The 20,081-nt window shown below is 37.3% G+C and overlaps 1 protein-coding gene across 1 annotated transcript in view; it reads left to right on the top strand.

Annotated features, from left to right (window-relative positions):
* The window catches only part of LOC132199959 (neuroligin-1-like), a 41,167-nt gene that overhangs the window by 12,167 nt on the left and 8,919 nt on the right, over positions 1-20,081 (top strand). Inside the window, exons 2-5 of the mRNA XM_059625087.1 lie at positions 6,065-6,285; positions 16,884-17,039; positions 17,500-17,688; positions 19,020-19,215. Coding sequence (XP_059481070.1) covers positions 6,065-6,285; positions 16,884-17,039; positions 17,500-17,688; positions 19,020-19,215 — 762 coding nt within the window. The remainder of the gene's footprint in view (positions 1-6,064; positions 6,286-16,883; positions 17,040-17,499; positions 17,689-19,019; positions 19,216-20,081) is intronic.

Genomic DNA, 20,081 nt, shown 5'->3' with positions numbered 1-20,081 from the left:
CCACACGAGCTGGGGCGAAACGAAAAGTAGGGATGCAGAGCGAGGTCAACTGCTGAAGAGAGAGAGAGCAACATATTGTTGATTGGTAGACGCGCGTGCTGCAGAGAAATGCGGCTGCAACTGGCAATAAAGCGCGCGCATTGGGGTCGATCCCGAGAGTTCCGCAGCTCCTCGCTAAGCCACCCTTCCTAGTGAATGCAGTCTGTAATGAGCCAGCCCCGTCCGCGTGCACTGTCGTGAGAGGAAGGCCGCGCTCACCGCACACTTGAGCAACCAGCCATAATCTGGGCTCGCGAATCAATTCAATTTATGCATGCGCCGCTGCAGCCCATTTATCCAGCGGCTCACTCGTGGGCGCGCAATTCCGTATCAAGCACGACAACTACAAGCACCGTCTCGTAAACAAGCATCTCTTGTGCAGCCACTTTCATTAGAGAGGGTACTTTTAATAGAGTCAAATGAACACCAACAATTTCAGTTTTATTTTTTACTATCCCGCACTATTTTACAAAGATTAATAAAACAGTTTGTGTTTCAAGATGAAATTTCTTTATTCATTTTCATACTAATTGTGAGCAGAAAACTATGCAAATTGTGTCAAAAAGAAATGTGAAAATTATTTTTAATCATGGTTTATTTTGTTTAAATCATATGGGAGCGGAAAAAATGCAAAATTGAAAAGAATGAATATAACAAGTAACACAAATCAAATAATCATATTAAAATTACATCATGAAACATTTTTTTTTAATTTTCCGAATCTAATAGTTTTCATTTCACATTTTAAGGTAAAGCTACTTTTCAAATCTTTTTTTATGCAAAAAAAAAATGGTTATGCAATTAACCATGCAGCTCAGCAAAATATAACTAATGATAAAGCTTTTAAAGTGAGCTTAATTGGCATCCTGTGCAAAAAATGGTGTGTACATGTGGATAGAAAATGATACAGACTGAGTTGTTGTGTTAATTTTCTTTTTTTTTTACGTATGTGTGTAATTATTCTCTTTATTCAAAAAGCACCAGGACTCAAAAATTTCTGTCCAAATTGCACAAATTGTGAGAATTCACGCTTGCTATCTCCAGAGGCTCTCAAATCTTGAATAACTGATCGGATAATTGCTTTTTCAACCAAAAATATAAGAAACAAGTTATATTTTATTTGTCAGGATCTGGTGAGCGTGAATGTAGCTATCGTAGCTATTAATTGGTGCGCGAACCTTGACAATATTATTTAATAATATGTGGTTTTTAAAAGAGATTAATACATAACAAAAATTTGTTGATGCACAGAAGAAGGAAAAATGATAAACTTTTCTGAACCCATTTGCTTCAGATTTTCCAATATTTCTAAACGTTTTTCATGAGCACATAAATTTGACCTTTCCTGGTGTGGCCTCCCTTGCTTCTGCTTCCACGTATCGGCGTCACTGGATTTTTCCCTCAACTTCATATGATTGCAAACGCTGATTGGTGTGCTTTGTGAATTAGGACGGGCGGGCCACGCACCAAATTGGCCGTTTTGTCTTGTTTATGCACGAAAATTGCGCGCTCTCGACAAATGTATTGTTTGCAAGGCCTTATCCGCCACTATAAAAATTCCCTTCATACCAGGAAGCTTTTCCGTAAAATCTCGGTATTCATTTGCACCGAGCGTATAATTGTGCAATTATTTATAATTGGTGAAAAAGCGGTGAAATTGAACATTTATCTTTTTGAACGTAATCCAATTACGCAGAGTGAAAGGAAAATTTGATATCTCTGATGTTTCCGCTTTCAAGTTCTTTCCGTTTGACAAAAAAAAAACTAATTTTTTTTAAGAGCTGAAAAGGTTACTCGACATCCAATTAGAGTGAAACAGAATCCACTTTTATGGATGTTGTCCTTTTTGATCTGCTTTTTCCGTTTGTCGAGATCAAAAATATTATTCAACTTTTTCGCTCTTTCCGAGTGGGAGACGCGCGTGTGTACTTATTTATTTCCAGCACTGTTGGCGCAGAGTTGGCAGCTCAAATTAAATGAGAGTTCGCATTGTGGAGTTGAGAGAACAGTGCCTTCTCTTGTTTTGCACTTCATGCAAATAATAAAGCAAAAATAGGCCGCACACAGGTTGCTTTTTATCCTTTTGTGAGGAGAAGTAGAGCACAAATATAAGCCAGGGCAGTTTATTAAATGCGAGAGACTTGCAAGTAATTTACTGACTATAAAACGTACCGAGCTGTTCCACTTTTTTTCTTCAGATTAAACAGACTGCAGCATTCCCTGCTGCATCCCTTGCCTTTAGCTAAACTTGAATGTAAATATTGAGCTGGAAAATATAACTTGAACTTGTGTCATGGGATGGAGATGCAAGTTTGTCTTTCATAAATTAAATTCTTTGTTGAAGGTTGTTGAAAAAAATGCGAGTACTATAACTTGCAGAAAAAGCATAGTATTTACAACAAGTTCTAAAATATTTTATAGAAAAGCACATGTTAACCTACTATTTTTATTTTTTATGTAAATTTTTAAAAAGTATAAAAAAATTACCGAAAGTTATACAATACAATTTCAACACATAAAATCGTTTGTGAAATAATTTTAATGAGAAACCATAACATTAATTGTTTGAGATTATTTTGGCATATCCATAAAAATTCATTTTTATAATTAATGGATTATCATGAGACAAAGCAGATAAATAAAATTTAATTATTTATTTACTTTCCAAAATTACTCATTATTGCTCCGATCAATATTTTTCTGTTAGTTACAAATACATAATTATTGAAATTAGTTATTCAATATCATAGCCTAAAAAATTTGCAACTAAAAACTAAAACTAGTGTATATTTCGATTTCAATTTTGAAGCCCTGTTCAATATTATATATGTGGATTTAAATAAAAAAAATCTTATATTCTATCAACATTATGAACTGATTTAAAACCTACTACTTTTCTTCTTTAAAATTACTAATTTTGTATTTTTTTATTGCCTTTCTGTGGTTCCTGCACATACTTGCTGCTGAGATTTAATAAAAACCAAATAATTGCGCTATTTCTCGTATGTCGCACCAACTTTGCTCATTCGTCGGAACGAAAAAGAAGCAAAAGGGTCTAAAACAAAAGGGCGTGTCACGCAACAAAATCAATTGGCGAGCCCCACGCTCGTCTCCGAAATTCCGACCAAAAAACTTGACTGCCCGAAGACGGATGTTTTAATTTATAGGCGCTCGCTGGCGCGAACTGGCAGCCTTTTTATTGCACGGAATGAACCTATAAAACTTGTTTCCAGAGACAAGCCGTCTTCAGTTGGATAGATTCGCGAGTTGCCGAGGGTGTTTCAGATAAAAAGAGAGAAAGAAATGGTGATGAGAAGAAGAAGTGCATGTTAAGGACAAGCGCAATGCAAATGAGGTGGCGCGGTACTCTAGTTTTCAAACAACAAGACACTTGATTGATTTGACGGCCAGTAGACCTCTAGCCTCGGCACAAAGACAATTCAACTGAGATTAAATCTGCTTGAAAATCACTTTTCATTTGCGTAGCATGTTTAACAGAAGGGACCTGAAATTTTACACAGAATATAATCTTTCCTTAAAAATAAAGTATGCTGGCTTTACTCTTTTTTACACTATTATTTGCAAGTGCACGGATAGCATTTTCCTCATTTTATCAAAACATTTATTATAAAAAAATTTTTTATTCGTTATAAAATAATTTATGTCTTCAAAAAATTATTTTAGAGTTTTAATAAATAATAATTATATTAATATTATTTCATGCCTGAGGAATTCTCAAATTTTATGGCGCCGTGTCTAATTATTGAAGGGCCCCTGAAGTCTAAATTTGTATGGTTTTAACGCTTTTGATTAAGCAGTCTGAACAACACATTTGCCAGGTGACCGAAAATTCGCCAATCGTATCTGCTCAGTTTGGAAGACAAAGTTAAATGTCAAGTAATTACAGTTAATTATATTATTTTATTATAACAAAAATATTTGAAATCCTTTCATAATTTAATCAACAACTTTTCAATAACCTTAACCGTACCCAGAATAAACTTCTCGGCAACAAATGTACATTTAAATTATTTTCCAGCTAAATGAGCAACTCTTCAAAAGAAACGCAAGTTAACATGTGAGGTGCAAATCGCAGCAGGCATTGAGTTTCAAGAGCAAATATTTGACTGCAGCAAATCCTTAATGAGAACGCGCAAAAGGAAGCTTTGCAATCGACAATGGCGGCGTGGTTGCGGATTAGCTGCGCCTTACACAGTTTCACACACTCTCATGATTCTCGGGCGTGATTAAAGAGCAGAGGTGCCGCTGCAAATCTCGGTTGTCACTCCCTCCGAGAGAGAGATGCCCTAATCTCGGCTTGATGGCTGTTGCCGAGCGAAAAAAATCACGTGCAAAAACATATCGCGCCCGATTTGCCGCCGTGAATTTTGCATGAGACACGTATCAGCCTAATTTGGAAATCTGCTGGTGTTTCGCCTTAGTTTCTACAGCCGTCTTTTAAAAGTTTGAACGACGCGTGCTTTAGATGTTGCAGCTCTCGACAACATCATTAAATATTTAGCGGCAGAAAAGAAGAAGCGAGGGTCCCAAATGCCTTTGGCAGGAAAGCCGGAATCGGGAAAATATGAAAGTTTGAAAATGGGCAAAACTTATGTTGACGCAATTCTGGTGCAGCGAAATTTATTTATAGCATATTATATTTTGATAAATTTTAAATACAGAGGCAAATGTTCTTGGTTTGAAAAAAATTCAGATACCATGAGAGAAAGTTAATTCACATTTTTTTTATTTACTTAATATTTATGGTTCAAAATAATTAATATAAATTACGCAAGCAATCTATATATAATAGAAATCAATTTATTGTTTAGAGCTAAAAATTGAGCTTAAATTGATTAAGCATTTTCTTTTTTTTCAATTTATATAATTTAAACGTTTCTCTCTCATGATTTATTTTCATGATTTTGTTGTAAACAGCAAGTGCGAAGAGTGCAAAAAAACTTTGTAATTAAAGAAGAAGGAAAAAATGTCTTTTTACGCACTCTTTATGAAATTAAATTATGAGTGTTTTTGTTATAAAAATATATTTTTATCTTGTGAGAATATAAGGGAATGAAAAATGTGTCACAGGAGAAGAAAAAGAAGGTTCTCCGTTCTGCGATGGACAAATGATTTTCACTAGACTCGCTCGTCTTTTTCAGTGTCAGAGGCCGGTCGGGCCGAACGATAGAAAATGCACTTATGAGAAATTTCCCGAGAGCACATTTTCGGCGTGAATTGGAGGCAGGCAGGCAGGGATGAGACGTATCTCTGGCGGACAAAGGGTGCGCTCAGTAATAGAGCAGTCATCTTTGACACGGGCAGGAAGCGAGCGGAGAAAAAGAGCCGAGGATTGAGTGGGTTCGGCTGCCAGCCGGCAGCTATTGTGCGCCATGCAAAAAAGGGAAAAATTGATTTTATAATTATATAGCCGGTGCTCTTTGAAAGCGGCGCGAGGGAGACCAAGCGAGGGTGGAGCACAAGTGCATCTTCTGCAACCCCAACTCTCCGCACCCACGTTTCAATTAGGCGTTTTTTTTTTTCTGTCACCGGACCACTTTCCCGCTCGCAGCGTGAGTGTGCATAATAAATGAATGGGCTGCAACCGTAATTTTCGCTTCCGTGCGCACCATTACTCATTTCACTCTTTTTGTAATAAAAAATTCAACGTTATTCTTATTTGCATGTTTAATTTTTTAATTTCACTTTTATTTTATTATTTCAGTTATAATAATATAAATATAATTTATTAATGTTCAATTTGGGAAAACTATTCTAAAATATAAATAAAAAAAACGTCTTGCAAAAAAATCCGCATTAAAGCTTGAAAAGAAATTATAGGAATTTAGGAATATAAATATGTTGCATGTTTTAATTTCACAGGATTCCTTCAAGAACTTCAGCAATGAGTAATAATATAAATATCATTCGCAACTAAATAATTGTTAGCAAATACGATAGAAAAATAATTTTAGTAAAAATTTTTCATAGCAAAATTATAACACGGGATGATTTTGTGTTGCAGGTACATGCCACCGTTGACCCCATCGCGGTGGCGGGGGCCCAAGATGGCTGACGTGGCGTCACCCGCGTGCCCCCAGGCGTCCCCAGAAGTGACCATCTCTTCGCCGGAAGCGCTGCTGCACCTGCCCAGGGGCCGCGTGACCCTGATGCGGAAGCTGCTGCCAATGCTGGCCAACTTCAGCGAGGACTGCCTTTACCTCAACCTTTTCATCCCGCGTCCAGGTATGTTAGCAATTTAGCTTTACAGGCCTGTAAAACTTTCAAAAAATCATCTTGTTAGATTTATCACTTATATTGAATATTATTTTAAGCTAGGATTATTTTTGTAGAAGATATTGATTGTGTAAGCCGTGGTTTAAAATAATGCTTGAATCGGTACATGAGTAACGTTTTGTGAAAGGTTTTCCGACCCTTCACTGATTTCAAGTGTGAGGAAAGTCATTTTGGGCTAAACACAAGGCTCTGCAATTTGCGGCGCCGTGCACTTGGCGCGCTTTACGAGAGAAGAGCCTTTTGGCTGGCGAAAGGTCCGCTGATGGAGTGTGTAATTTGATTTTAATGACGCGAGACTGTTTTGCTTTGTTAGTTATTCATTAGTGGCGGCGGTTTGCAGCTCGTCTCATCTTTTAAGAGAGATGGCCTCGCATTTTGCGGTTGCCGGCGCAAACACTCGTCCGCCCGCTTATCTCGCTAACGCACTTACGCGCCTTTTTATTCCCAGCATCAACATCAAGCCTAGTGCGGTTCCAGTTCAGATTAAGTTCGGGTCGCAAACACACGTCACAACTCCAACGCGGCGGATTGTGGCGACTTGACCAGAAGGGCTTTTAAAAACATTTAATTCGGTTTAATCTGTGACTGTTTTCAAATGGCGTCCAGGAGGGTTTTGTGCCTAAAGAACTTCTTAAAATAATGGACTAACAATAAGGATAAACAGGAGATAATTGAATTAATTTTTCTACACTTATAATTATTTTAAAGCGTGTCGTCCAAAGCTGCAATCGGAATTCTGGATTTTATTTGAGGATTCAATGATTAATGGATATAAAATCTTATTAAATTTGATTAAAAACACTGCGTTTGAAACAACCTCATGAGAGTCCTGACATAACTATGATAAAAGAAATACTATTCTTGAGAGAATATTACCTCAAGTAACCCTCATAATCCATTTAATATTCTGAATTCTTCAGAGGGGACGGATATTAAAATTTGGTTCCACAAATGTTTTCGAATTTTTTATATTTAGCTACAATTAACCATTTTTTTTTAAAGTATTTTATTTTAAGCGCATTAAATTGTAGATCTCGCCTAAAAAAATGAAGTTATTCTCTGCAGTGTCTAAGTGACTGCACTTGCCTTCAACGTTGATTCCGGCAATACGTTAACCCAGTCAGAGTAAGATAAATATTTAAAGCACACGGGAGGATCAAGCGGCACAGAGAAGTCGTAAAATGTCACACACGGTGCGTCCCTTTAAGGGGATACTTTAAAAGCATGCCGCGAGAGGACATAAGTCACGCAGTCCGTGCCTTAAATTTCCCGTCACCTGCAGTGCATTGCAAGGGCCGAAAAGTAGAAACATTTATAGAGGAGGGCGAATGTACATTTAGTTTGCGCACGGAAAAGGGATTTGAGGTTTTATCAGACTGGCAATTTAAATAGAAAATTTTCCCAAGCTTCGCCCGGTGCTAGATATAGAGTTTCATGAGAGAGGAGCCGCAAATGCTCTCTCTTTCTATCCCTGTGAGGTATTTAAAAGCTCACCCCAGCAGTGGCAGGTTTGCAAAGCTTCTAGTATGAATGATCGTCTTTTTATTAGCGAGAGCCCGTTTTCAGAGTCGATCCGACAGCAGCCCCGAAAGTTTAAAACCCATCACGGAAAAGCTAGAGGGAGAGACTCGCTTTCTCTCTTTTTGCTTTTCCGAGCCAAGGAAAAATCGGGGTTGGTATTTATTGGTGGATCTGCGAGAACTCTGGCAGCTAGTGAAGCGTGTTAAAAAGAGACCCTTTGGCCTTTATTTTGTACCTAGTGCTGGATTGTTTGATTTGCGGCCGACGCTTAATTTTCTATTGGCTGAGCAACCTGATTGCCTTTCCGAGAGCTAGGGAGAGAAATAAAGCCGCTGCCTGCAATCGTACCTTCCGTTCGATCGAGTGAAATAGTGGCCTGGCAAACTTTTAAACCGGGCCTGCGAAGCACCAACGAAAATCTAATCAGAGTGTATAAAAACTTCCTTTGGCTTCTGCCTCGACTCCAAAAGAGATTTGAAAAATAAAGCGAGAGAGGAAATAAGCTCAATTAATTAATTAAGATCCACCTTTTCTCTTAAATTGAACATATAAGAAACCTTGCATGACGAGACATTTTTCTTTGGTATCTAATTAACTAAGTAAATCACACAAAAAATTCAAATTTACATGCAAGGTATTCAAAGCAGATGTATTTGTTTGAGCAAACAACATTTATGGAGTCTAGGCGGCTAGCCAAATTCAGAAGGCATTTGGTTGGCTTCGCTCGTCGAGCCAGCTAGGCAATTTATCATCGTCTGATTAGGCAATCAAACAATGTGCCTGCGTTAATCCAGCGAAACGGCCTCGCAGTGGTATTCATGCAGTCTGGCCGCTCGTTCGGCAGTTAAAGGTAATTTTGCCCCATGGGACCAGGGCGGCTTACCATTGATTCCGTTAGCTGCGCTTGTGTTTGTTCAACACGGCCACTTTTACTACTTGTCAGAATCGCGCGAACGTGGTGATTTTGCATGATTGAACTCTCGCACCATTGCCTGTTCATAAACTCACCTATGAGTAAGAAGTGAAAATTTTACACACAAAATGTTTAAAAGGACTAACCTCTGATAATTTATATTTTAAATAAAAAATAAATGATGCGAAACATAAATCAATAATTTTGATTATACAGTTAAATTTTCTGAGAAAAAAAAATACTTTAAATGTGTACATGTTAAATATTTTCGAATATGGACTTTAAAATTAAATTTTAGAAGTTAATTAATCTTTGGAGGGTCATCTTTTCGCTTTCCCTCCTGCATTCTGGAAAATTTTAAACCAAAGTTTTACTTTTTCTAAAACAATGATTTACATAAGTAATTTCTAAATCTGTTTTTGAATCATTTGGAAAAATTATACAAACTTTTAACAAGTTCTTTTAAATTTTAAATCAGTCAATTGTGTACTAAGGGTTCATTTAGCATTGGGACGAAATTGTCTAAAAATTATAATAAGCAGCTATTAATTAAGTAAAAGCAAATGAAATAAGCTGTCGAGAATTTTCTTATGTGTAGTAAAAGATACAAACAAATTTTAAAAGAATAACATTTTAACTATCTCATTATTATAATTTAATTTAACACTATGAAAATAAGAAAAACCATTCCATTGATCTCAAAATATTTATTTTATAAGTGCGCAAGGGCGATTAAACAGACTTTTTTTTAAAAAAAAAACAACGAGAAACTCTTTGAAATGAAAACAAGAGAGCCGTGTAATTTATCAAAGTGGCCTTTTGACAAGGGGCCATACCAGAGGGCCGTCGACAGGATTATGTCGTGATAATATTAAAGTACTAACGTGGAACCTTTGCTTTCATTATTCACGAGCGCGTTGACATATTTTTTTGTGCGCATCTGATAAGCTCTATGTATGCGTATAATTAAATTTGGCTGGAGCCAACAGCACGTTATCGGCTCGGAGGGGCCAATTAAAATCATTACGTGCCATTTTTTCACAGCTTGATTTTTGCACGCTCTCTCGTTAAATCCCTGGCCTGCGAAGTTGAAACGACGATTTCCGGATAGCAAAAAAGAAAGAGGGAAAAAAGAGGCCGGGGAATTCGGGCCGGGGTAATAAACAGGCGCGTTTTCCCCATGACGAGAGTGGAATTTTTCGCAAAGCTGGCGTGAGGATATGCCAAATATTCCCACTTTAATTTCGAGTGTCGCTGCAGCGTACGTTTTTGCCCGGCTGCCGTTTTTTTAATTTGACGTGCTGGCTGCTTTTTATACACACAAGGCCATATTGACCTGCCACGCAGGCGAATTTACAGCCTTACAGGTGTCTTTTGCCCGCGCCTGGATTTATTTTTCAAAGGCCACGGGTTATCTCGCATGCTCAAAAGCCGAAAGGAACCCGATTAAATAATTTATGTATCCCCTCAAGTTGGGGTGCAACTTTTCTATGCCTCCCAGTGGATGTTTTTTCTTCTTCTCTCTTCTTTCGATTGACCCACGTGCGCCAAACGGAGGAGATTTTCCTGCAACTTTGGGTTTCAACGCTGGTCCGTGCTTTGTTGCAAACCACATGCGACCCGGAGCAGCAAAGCTTGTGGTGGCAACAACTGCTCCCGTGGAATGTCATGCATTGGGATCCGTGTATACATGCTTGGCATTGCGTGCGGACGGAAAATAGTTACCTTATTTTTCCACAGGCAAGCGCTGGACCAGTTTCCAATCTAAAGAGGAGTTTTTGCTCAAGCAAATTGCATATTTAGATTTAGATTTTAGATTTTTATGAACTGGTATTTTACTCATGAATATTTAAGAGCCTCCTTCTGGAAAAAATTAAAAATATGAAATATAAAATTATATATCATTTAATGTAGTCAAAAAGTAATATTTTATTATACTGAGAAACATAAGAAACATTATGTTTTGTCCATTTTTTTTAAGGTAATGCTACAAATGATTAATATTTGTCAAACTATTCAAATTTAAAAATCAACATCATATAAACTAAAAATCGTTGCAACTGTAAGTTAAACAAACCTCAAAATAACTCAGAATCCCCATGTTCGGCCTTTTCATATTGTTTCTGCCTAAATTTATTGATTCATCAATCTCTTTGTGTGTGCGATAAGAGGAAGCAAATTTGGAGTTGGCAGGGCTACTGTACACGAGGCGAACGGGAAAACACGAGCGCGCCACTGGCCGGGTCGATAGCATCAAAAAATTTATTCGCCACCACGGCTGCTGGTCCCAGGGATGACCCATCCAGCGGACGCGCTTGAAAACGAGCGCGTGTCATCAAAATTGAAATTATCTCGTGTCGCTGCGCTGCCGGAGAATTATTCATCGCCGACGGCGAGTTTAGTGCAGGAGCAGGAAATTAATCGCGGAAAGGACACGAGAGCAGTACTTAGCTCGCTTAATTATTCTCCACTGCTGCTGCGCTGCGCCGATTTTGCGAGATAAGGTTTGCTTTGCTACTCGGCTTTAGTCTCGAGCCATTATTGTAAAACTCGGATTAGCTTACGTAGTCGCTGCAGTGATTTAGAAAAGTTTTTGCTTTTAGTCTCGTTAGTTGGTGCATTGCAATTCTGCCTAAATTACAATCACTTCAAAGTACCTATATAGGAATATGTATAGGAACATTAGAATAACAATATTGAAGGCTTTAAACACCGCTACATTTGTTGTATTATATAATTCAAATAAATTTAATTTATAAAATAAAAATTAATGTCCCAAATTGAAAATTCTAGGAAAGTAATTTGCGTTAAGTTTCAAAACTTGCATTTTAATACACATCTCAATTGTAAACGTGTCTGCAGTTTTAATTTATGGGTCGATACAGATTTAAGAGCTGTTCCCAACTTCATATTTTTGTGAAGTACCGGAAAATTGGAAGAATTCTCCACTTTTTCACCGCTAAAAGGCAGCAGGCGGGGAAAGACGTGCTGGCAAGCTGCCGATGTGCACCATTATAACGTGCTCTCTATACTTGCGTCAGTCGATTGCAAAAGACACTCGTCGTCGTCGTTCATTCAAAGCGCACGCGGCGGCAAAAATTGATAAAAATCCCATTCTCTGCCGTCCTCATCGATAAAACTGCTCTCTCTGCTCAAGAAGTCTCTCTCACTATTCTCTATTCTTTTTGCCGGCGACAGCCATTTTCCTTAGTTGAGCTTTCACCGACACGCGTTGTCTCACTTGAACATCGCGAACGCCTCTTCAGGAGAAAGCCCTGCCTTAACAAACATCTTCAAAAACGAGAGAGTATATAGGGCTTAATGGAAACGTAGTGCAGAACATAACTCAATTAAGCAGCTTGCTATTTTAAATTAAATGCTGAATGGCTTTTTACCACGTTTGATTCTAGCATTCTCCACTTCATATGCGCTTCTCATCGTGGGTTTTTTTTAAAAGAGCATTAATTTGTGTAGTGTTAAAAATAGTCTTTGGGCCGTGAGTTGATAAAAATTATGATCATAAATGCATTATAATGCATTCATGATAAAAAGTAAAAGCGCAACTGGAGACTAATTATTACATTATTTTATAGATTCTTCACGTCTGAAAAGAATAATATTGTCAGGAAAAAATAGCATCGACATTACATCCCAATGTAAATATTCCCATTTACTTCAAATTGTAAGATTGAAAAAACTCTTTTTTCATATGAATTTTCAGCTATAAAGTTTCCATATTTAAAATTAATTTTTTACGCCTTTTTAACGAGAGGATGAAATTTGCCGTCGTAACTTCCAGCTGATGTAATAGAGGTGGAAAATTCCTCTGTGGAGATTTAACAGCTTAACGTCCCTTTGCAAAGTGCAGTGCCTCACTTGCAACGGGAAGTCCTGCCTGCATAATGGCTTGTCCGGCCGCAAACTCATTTAAGTTGTTTACGACCCACTTGATGCATTGTAAATTTCACCGTACACAACCGAATTTTCCAAGCGCAGCTTCCAGAAATGCAACGCGCGCGCACCTGCTCTGTTCGCCAAGGGACTGCGGTTTATGGGTCTTGGGTGGTTTCGACCCTTCTGTCCGCGACGTAAGCGCGTTTTCATACAATATTAGGTGAGGCTTTTGACCTTTTAAAGAGCTTGTTGCTGCGGAATTCACCAGAGACGAATATTATGTTTCCCCTCGTTACATAATGCAGCAAACATGATTCGATCAATATTGAGGCTACAACTTTTGAATGCCATGCAGATTTTCCTCACAAATCAAGAATTTTTTTTATTAAATGTGCAAGTTAGAATGTCAAATGTCTATTGCAAGCATTTTTATGATATTCCCTAGATGGGCTTTTTACTCCTTTATGGTTTTGTAGATAAAATAATATCCTGCTCTACATGTTTAGACTGTAGCTGCAGACATTATTCACGAAGTGTGAATTACTGTAATAAAAATTATTAAACTAATTAATTTCAAGTTTTTTTTAAACATATACCAATTTCTATCAAAGAAATTTATTTATTAATTTATGAATTTAAATTTAAAAATTTATTTCTAGGACAATTTAGCTAGAATAATCAGAGAACCTTTCTCAGTGGAGGAAGAGAGAAGGCTAACTTAATTTTGCACAAGAATTTCACATCGATAAAGTATTAGAAATTTTCAGATAACAGTGATTTTTCTGTGTGTGGGGATGCGATTTTTTTAGAGTAGGAAACCAATAAGGAAGAGCGGTATTTATATTCAAACACCACATTATAAAAGTGGCAAAAATTTGCAAGCACAACATTTTTATTTTATTATTTGTAAAATATCCCCTTTTTCCACCTTTAAATAAAGCCTGAAAAAACAGACATGAAACCTTATATGAAAATCATCAAAATTTGCTAATCTATTTGAAATGTTCCACTAAATGTTTTTACATAATATTAAGTACACAATTATATAATTTCCTTTGCCAAAAAATAAAAATAGATACAGTATATTTTCAATGAGAGTTGCAAACAAAAACAAAAAACTTTGACCTGGTTTCGTCGCAACGCAACCGATAATGACCAACTTTCGCTCGTCGGCGGATACTGCGGAAATTTAATAACGACGTGGCGAGATTTATTTCAGCGGCAACCCTCTCGCAGCAGCCCGCGGCACTTGCAAATAATTGAGCCGCTTGCCGGGGCAGTGGCACTGCACAACACACATACACAGCGCGAATCCACTGCAGCTTTTGTTTTTCGCAAGCAGGCATAAATCAATGGGGCGAAGAATAATTTCGCTGCCTGGCCCGCGGGTGTTGTGGTGAATTAATAACTCCAACCCCCGCCCCACCCCCCTTCCGCCCGCCTGCCTTTTGGCTAATGGTGAATTTTAATTAAAGTGTTTTTGCGCGCGCCAGCCGGCGGAGAATGGAGCATCCCTCGAGCAGGATAGACTGTCGATGTGAGCCAACGTGTTTCATTATCCGTCTCACCGCCCTGCGTAATATACAGTAAAACGTGGATGCGCCATCATCGTTTCCGTGAATATGTGGCAAAAAGCCCCTCGTGTGTGCTGCGCCGCCTCCTCCGCACCTCTTCTCTTTTAAACACCCTCCGAACCTTATTTTTTGAGCAAGAGTTGTTGAGAACAAGCGAAAATCCGCTGCTGCACTTCCAGAAATGAACCGCGGATATTTTGCTCTTTTGGCTTCGGGGAAATTCTAAGCCAAATGTATTTTCTCAGAAAACGGATTTATCTTTTGTTTTTATGATGTGTCTTAATTACAATGATGACAAGAAAAGCACGAAATGCCCTTTCATAGATATATGATTTCGATTACCGCAGGATAACCGTAAGTTTGAAAGTGCCGCTGAAAACTTATTTTAACTTTTTTTTTAATAATTCTTGGAAGATCCAAATTAACAACTACATATAAATCTCACTGCGGAGGATGGCGCTTTTTTTATTTAACTTTTCTTTCTAGCAAAAGATAATGCATTGGTCTTTTGATTTGTTGCTGCAATTTTTGTACGGGAATAAAAAAAATGATCTTATCCAAAGTCATTGTTATAACGACTAAAATAATTTGAGAAAATGCAAAAACTTTAAATATAAAGACTGAAAACTCTCAGAAAATCAAAATTCCATATACTTTAAATCTCGATTTAACAAAGATTGGTCTATTTTGATTATACTGACAAATTCGCCTTGCCACTCATTTCGTCCAAATACACCAAACACAGCCACTGTGACGTAATTGCCGACTCTCCGGGCGAGCCTATTAATTTCACATGCAAACCAACAACGCATTAAAATCTTGCGTGCGGGATTTTAAATGGCGCATGAAACTTTTATTCAACGAGCCAGGCCGTAGCTCATGCAGGCCGGCAGTTTGGTGTATTGTGTCCTGTATTGTCGCAGGCGAAACTGCTGATTTGACATTGTTCCGCCGAGAGAGACCCAGGGGGTTGTGGAACAAATTTAGCAGATTTGCAGCCGCGATAAACAAAGCGAAAGCAAACACGCCGGCAAACATGGATGCGCGCACAACCGCAGAGAGCGAATTGCCTTTGTGAAAGCCGATCTCGCGGCGGGTTGCGGCCGTTTAAGGAGAAACCCGATCCGCGCTTCGATCTTTTGTCCCTCGCAGAATCCAGAGTGAAATCTTATTGTTGCGCCCCGATAAATAAATATGGAGCGAGGATAAACCGGTCAAAACCCATCGGCGAAAATAAGACGAAAGCCGCAGAAGAAATAGAGGCACTTTTTTCGATCCCCCGCAGTTTACGTTAGGCGCAGGGGTGGCGGAGATGAAATATGTTTGCCTCCGTGGGGGATTTCGCTTCCCGGCTGCTGGCGGAAATTTCATTTTTCGTCCCAGAATTCGCCTCCAATAAGCCAAATAATTGAACTTTTCAAATTGCATTTTCGCTGCCTCTCTTTCTCTCCACGCCTTTACGCCCCCACCCGATATATTATTTTTCCACTTGATGAGGTGCGTTGTAACGCAGTGACGCAAAAGCAGCGATAGATTGTGAGAGGAAAGATCTTTTTATATAGCCCATTCAATCAAAGTAACCTCATATTGGAATAATATCTCATAAAAGAAGATTTTTTCATTCTGCAAAGAAAAAATCGTAAAAAAAGAGTTTATTTTTATTCTATTTGAGGACTCATTCTAACCTTACGAAATTTGGAATTTTAATAATATTATGACATAAAAATACTGTTTTAAGTAAACCAAAAAACCATTTTCAATAATTTCACCATCAGATTACAAATTTGGAGTAATTCAATAAAAATTTAAAATGAAAGTAAAATAAATACATTTTCAATTTGTATTTAAAAATATTTTATTTTTGCATGTTAGATTATTGAAGTAAAGTGACATGATGGACGTGAACATTTGATTTTTGTCGTTTATTATCAACAAAACCCTGAATAAAATCACCAGTTGAATAGGCCTCCTTTAATTGCATAATCTAATTTCAAATAAAAGATAATGTGATTTATAAGTATGACGAAATATTGTACTTGTTCTTAAAACATCACAGTAAACAAATTATTCAGTTTATTGTAAATCATACGTTTAGAGGGTTTACATTCTTTTTCATAACATATATAACTTTTTTTATTGATTTTTTTCTAATTTGGTCACGAAAACAATAATTATAATAATAGTATTTAAAATGAAAATTTAATTAGAGAAATAATAAAAAAATGCTAAAATTAAGAATCAGAAGAAGAAGCAGAAGCAGAAGGGAACAAATTTTATGTAGAGGGAAAGCAATATAAAAATAATGAATAAGCTGCTTCTGTCAAGAATGAATATTTCCTTGTTGCTATTAATATTAAGCAACGTTGCAAACCATCTTAAATATGAAACGAAGGTAGTAGAATTTCGATTCTCATGAATTATATTTTTGTTCCTGGATGAATGATTTGTCCCTGTCCAAAGTTGGGAACCAATCACTTTGCTTTTTGTCCCTCGGTAGTCGGTACAATCTTTTCTGGCAATGGAGCAACTTTGCCGAGTGAGCAATATATTGAATATGGGGTTGTTTCGTACGTGCGTATTCAGCGCACAATCAGGAGTAGCAAAGAGTTGCGGCAGCACAAGTGAAACTTTTTGATGTGTTGCAGAGGGACTGGACTCGCCGCCGTCACCCCTGCCCATTTTGGTGCTCGTCCACGGCGACTCCTACGAATGGGGCTCGTCAGCCACCATGGACGGATCCGCCTTGGCGGCGCACGCCAACGTCGCCGTAGTCACCCTCAACTACCGCCTTGGAATATTAGGTTAGTCTTGCTAGAAATTTTTCAATTCTTTTCGTTTTATTTCATTTTTGATGCAAATTTGCAGACATGATAATTTAACGTAACATAATATGTCATTTTTTATGCAAGAATTAAAATAATCTAATATAGTTGTAAATCATTGCAAATTAGGGTAATTAAAAAATAATATCTCAATCAGAAACGGTGAGGGAGAAGGTAATCGTTTGATTTAAAGAGCAATGTTTATTTTTATCATACATTACTTTTTCATGTGTTCGAAATGAAATTTTACTTTTCAAAACGATCCGATTCTTTTTTTTATCTTATTTGAATAATTTTGTTAAAAAATTGTCAATTATTTAATTTATTGCCTTATTGCGTCTAATTGCAATTAAAAAAATGTTTTTTTAATTTTTTAAACAATTCTTAAAATTAGAGGTTAGTTGGAGGTCAATAATAAAAAAATTGCAATGATCAATAGGTTTCCTTAAAACCGGCCCCAAGGGCAGCGTGCAAGGCAACTTTGGCCTTATGGACATTGTGGCCGCCCTTCATTGGCTCAGAGAAAATGCAGCTGCTTTTGGTGCAGACCCTGAACGCATCACGTTATTCGGCCACACGACTGGGGCAGCCCTCGTCCATCTTTTGGCAATGTCTCCTTCAGCCAAGGGTAAGTTTAGAAATTCTCTTACTCTCTACCAGAAAAATGAACTGCAATTTTGAATAGATGCAATTTGCTGCACAATCCAATTCACTTTCTAAAATTCACAAAAACAATAAATTGATGTTTTCCTCTCATTCCATCATATCAAAAATAAAAAATCTTTTTAAAATTCTATAATAAAGATACAAACAAATTATTAATTTGGTAATGAAGAATATTAATTTGTATGTAGAAAAAAAATATTCATCATCCATTCCAAGCTCTCAGTTTTTCAAATAATTCACCAAGGATAAGAAAGTTGTAAGGGAAATCAGACAAGATTTTTCTTTGCATACTTGATTCGGAGGGAAAGTGAAAGGGCGCCGAAAGCCAGCAAGTTGCCTCGAGAGGGAAATTCCATCTCGCGGGAGCGATTCTTTTGGAAACAAAGATGAATTCCTCCCAAAACCATTCCATCTTTCACGGTTGTGCACAAAAGAAGAGAAAATACGCACGGGACTTTGACGGAACGGGTGCGGGCGAACCAATATTATACAAAAGAAATACTCGTCTTGGATGGGATGATTAATCTGAATGCATCTCCTTTTCGCTCGTCAATTACACATTCCTATTCCGTCTTGTGTCTGGCCACGGTCGCGCCGACAAAAATCCATATTTAGGCGCGCGCCCTGCGTGTGTACGCAGTCCTACATTGACAAGAACCTCTCTCGGCTTACAAGGGAACAACGCCAAGCCTCTCAAAAACCAATGTTCCTCTATTTCGTTAAGATTTTTTGAACCTGAATGAGATACGTTGATAATTGTTTTCCCACATTCCACCCACTTTGTTTAATAGATTTAGCCAAGGTAAAAAGTTATCTCATAATCCGAAGAAAAAAAATAAAATTTACCTTTAGAACCATTCAAATATCATTGAAATTTTGTACAGTTGAATAATATTTAATCGAAGTTGAAGTTAAGAAAAGGAAACGTAAAATTGAAAAAAAATCAGTAATATTTTTGCATTTTCATAACTTAAATAACTTTGATAACTGAATTAATTAAAGGCCTGCTTAACAATTATTTTAAAATTTTTTAAATATTTTAAACAACGCAATTTTTACAGAGTCAAAAATTAAGATTTTAGAAAATTATTTATAATTCCTCTTAATTCCACAGATGAGCCTTTAGAAGAAATCAACACTGTTTCTTACTTGGACAAAATTTTGCTAGTGAGAAGATTGGCGATATTCCCTTGCTAGCCGCAGTGCCGGAGATGCTATCTCTATTTTTTTTTCGCAATTTTCCTTTCCTCCACTCATGATTTCTTTTCTCATTTTCACTCTCTCTTTTTCCAGGTCTATTTTCGCGTATTGTTCTATCAAGCGGCTCGGCGTTAAGTCCGTGGGCGCTTCAGACGGATCCATTTTTTATAAAGAGACGAGTGGCAGAGCACACAGGTTGTCATGGTGACCTCGAGGAGGAGGACATCGCGCCCTGCCTCCGCAACCTGCCCCTCGAAAAACTGCTGCAAACGAGGCCTGGTCCTCCCAGGTAAGTTTCCACTCAAAACGGTCAACCGCCGCTATTAAATTTTGCGCAAACAGCTCTCCAGACCCGTGCAATGTGTATTGATTTGAGGTCTCACTCGCGCGTTTGTGCGACAGACCGTTGCTGCTGGTTTGCTTTGACATCTCGCCGTGCTTTTATAGTTCCTATTGATAGCCGCTCGTCTTTGTCCAGCTGTGATCTATTTTAGCCACTTGAAATAGGGTCAAAAAATGGCTTGCTGTTTCAGAGGATGGTGGATTATCCCAATTGTCTCTCTAGAGAAATTTTATTATCTGGAAAATTTGTATAGAAAAACATTTTGAAAGTAAAAACAACAAAAAATTTTAAACCGGAATAAGTAGACCTCATTTCTTATTTTACTCACTTTCTAACATTCTTCTATTTATTTTTGCTATTAGATTAAATTCATTGAAAATTTAAATTCACGACATGAATATTTGAAATTCAAAATTGATTAATTAATTTTAACGGAAAGTAAACACTTCCAAGTTTTGGCAGGAGAAAATGGTTTTGCTCATACCTTACTCAGTAAGGTAAAAAGGTTATTTCCTGGCTATTTTAATTTTTATGAGATTAATCCTTGCTCTCAATCACTCAAGTTCATTTTTAGCGTTTCAATTTTTTTATCGTTCAATGTTGGGGATGTATGCAACCTGCTCGACTCGCTTGCGGAGAAATTGCCTAACACCATTTAAATATAAATATTTTCATATATTGAAAGTTAACATTAGGGTGTATACCAAAGGCTGCTTAATATTCCAAATATGTAATAAACAAATATTTACAGATTAAAGCATGGCAAATTTTAAAGTAAAGTTTGATTTTCTTTGCAAAGATGCTGACAACAT

The sequence above is a fragment of the Neocloeon triangulifer genome, unplaced genomic scaffold, assembly GCF_031216515.1.
Source record: "Neocloeon triangulifer isolate White Clay Creek 2 clone unplaced genomic scaffold, ASM3121651v1 ptg000014l, whole genome shotgun sequence".
Classification (NCBI taxonomy): Eukaryota; Metazoa; Arthropoda; class Insecta; order Ephemeroptera; family Baetidae; genus Neocloeon; species Neocloeon triangulifer.
Note: the sequence above shows the minus strand (reverse complement) of the source record. Positions and strands in the feature narration are given on the sequence as shown.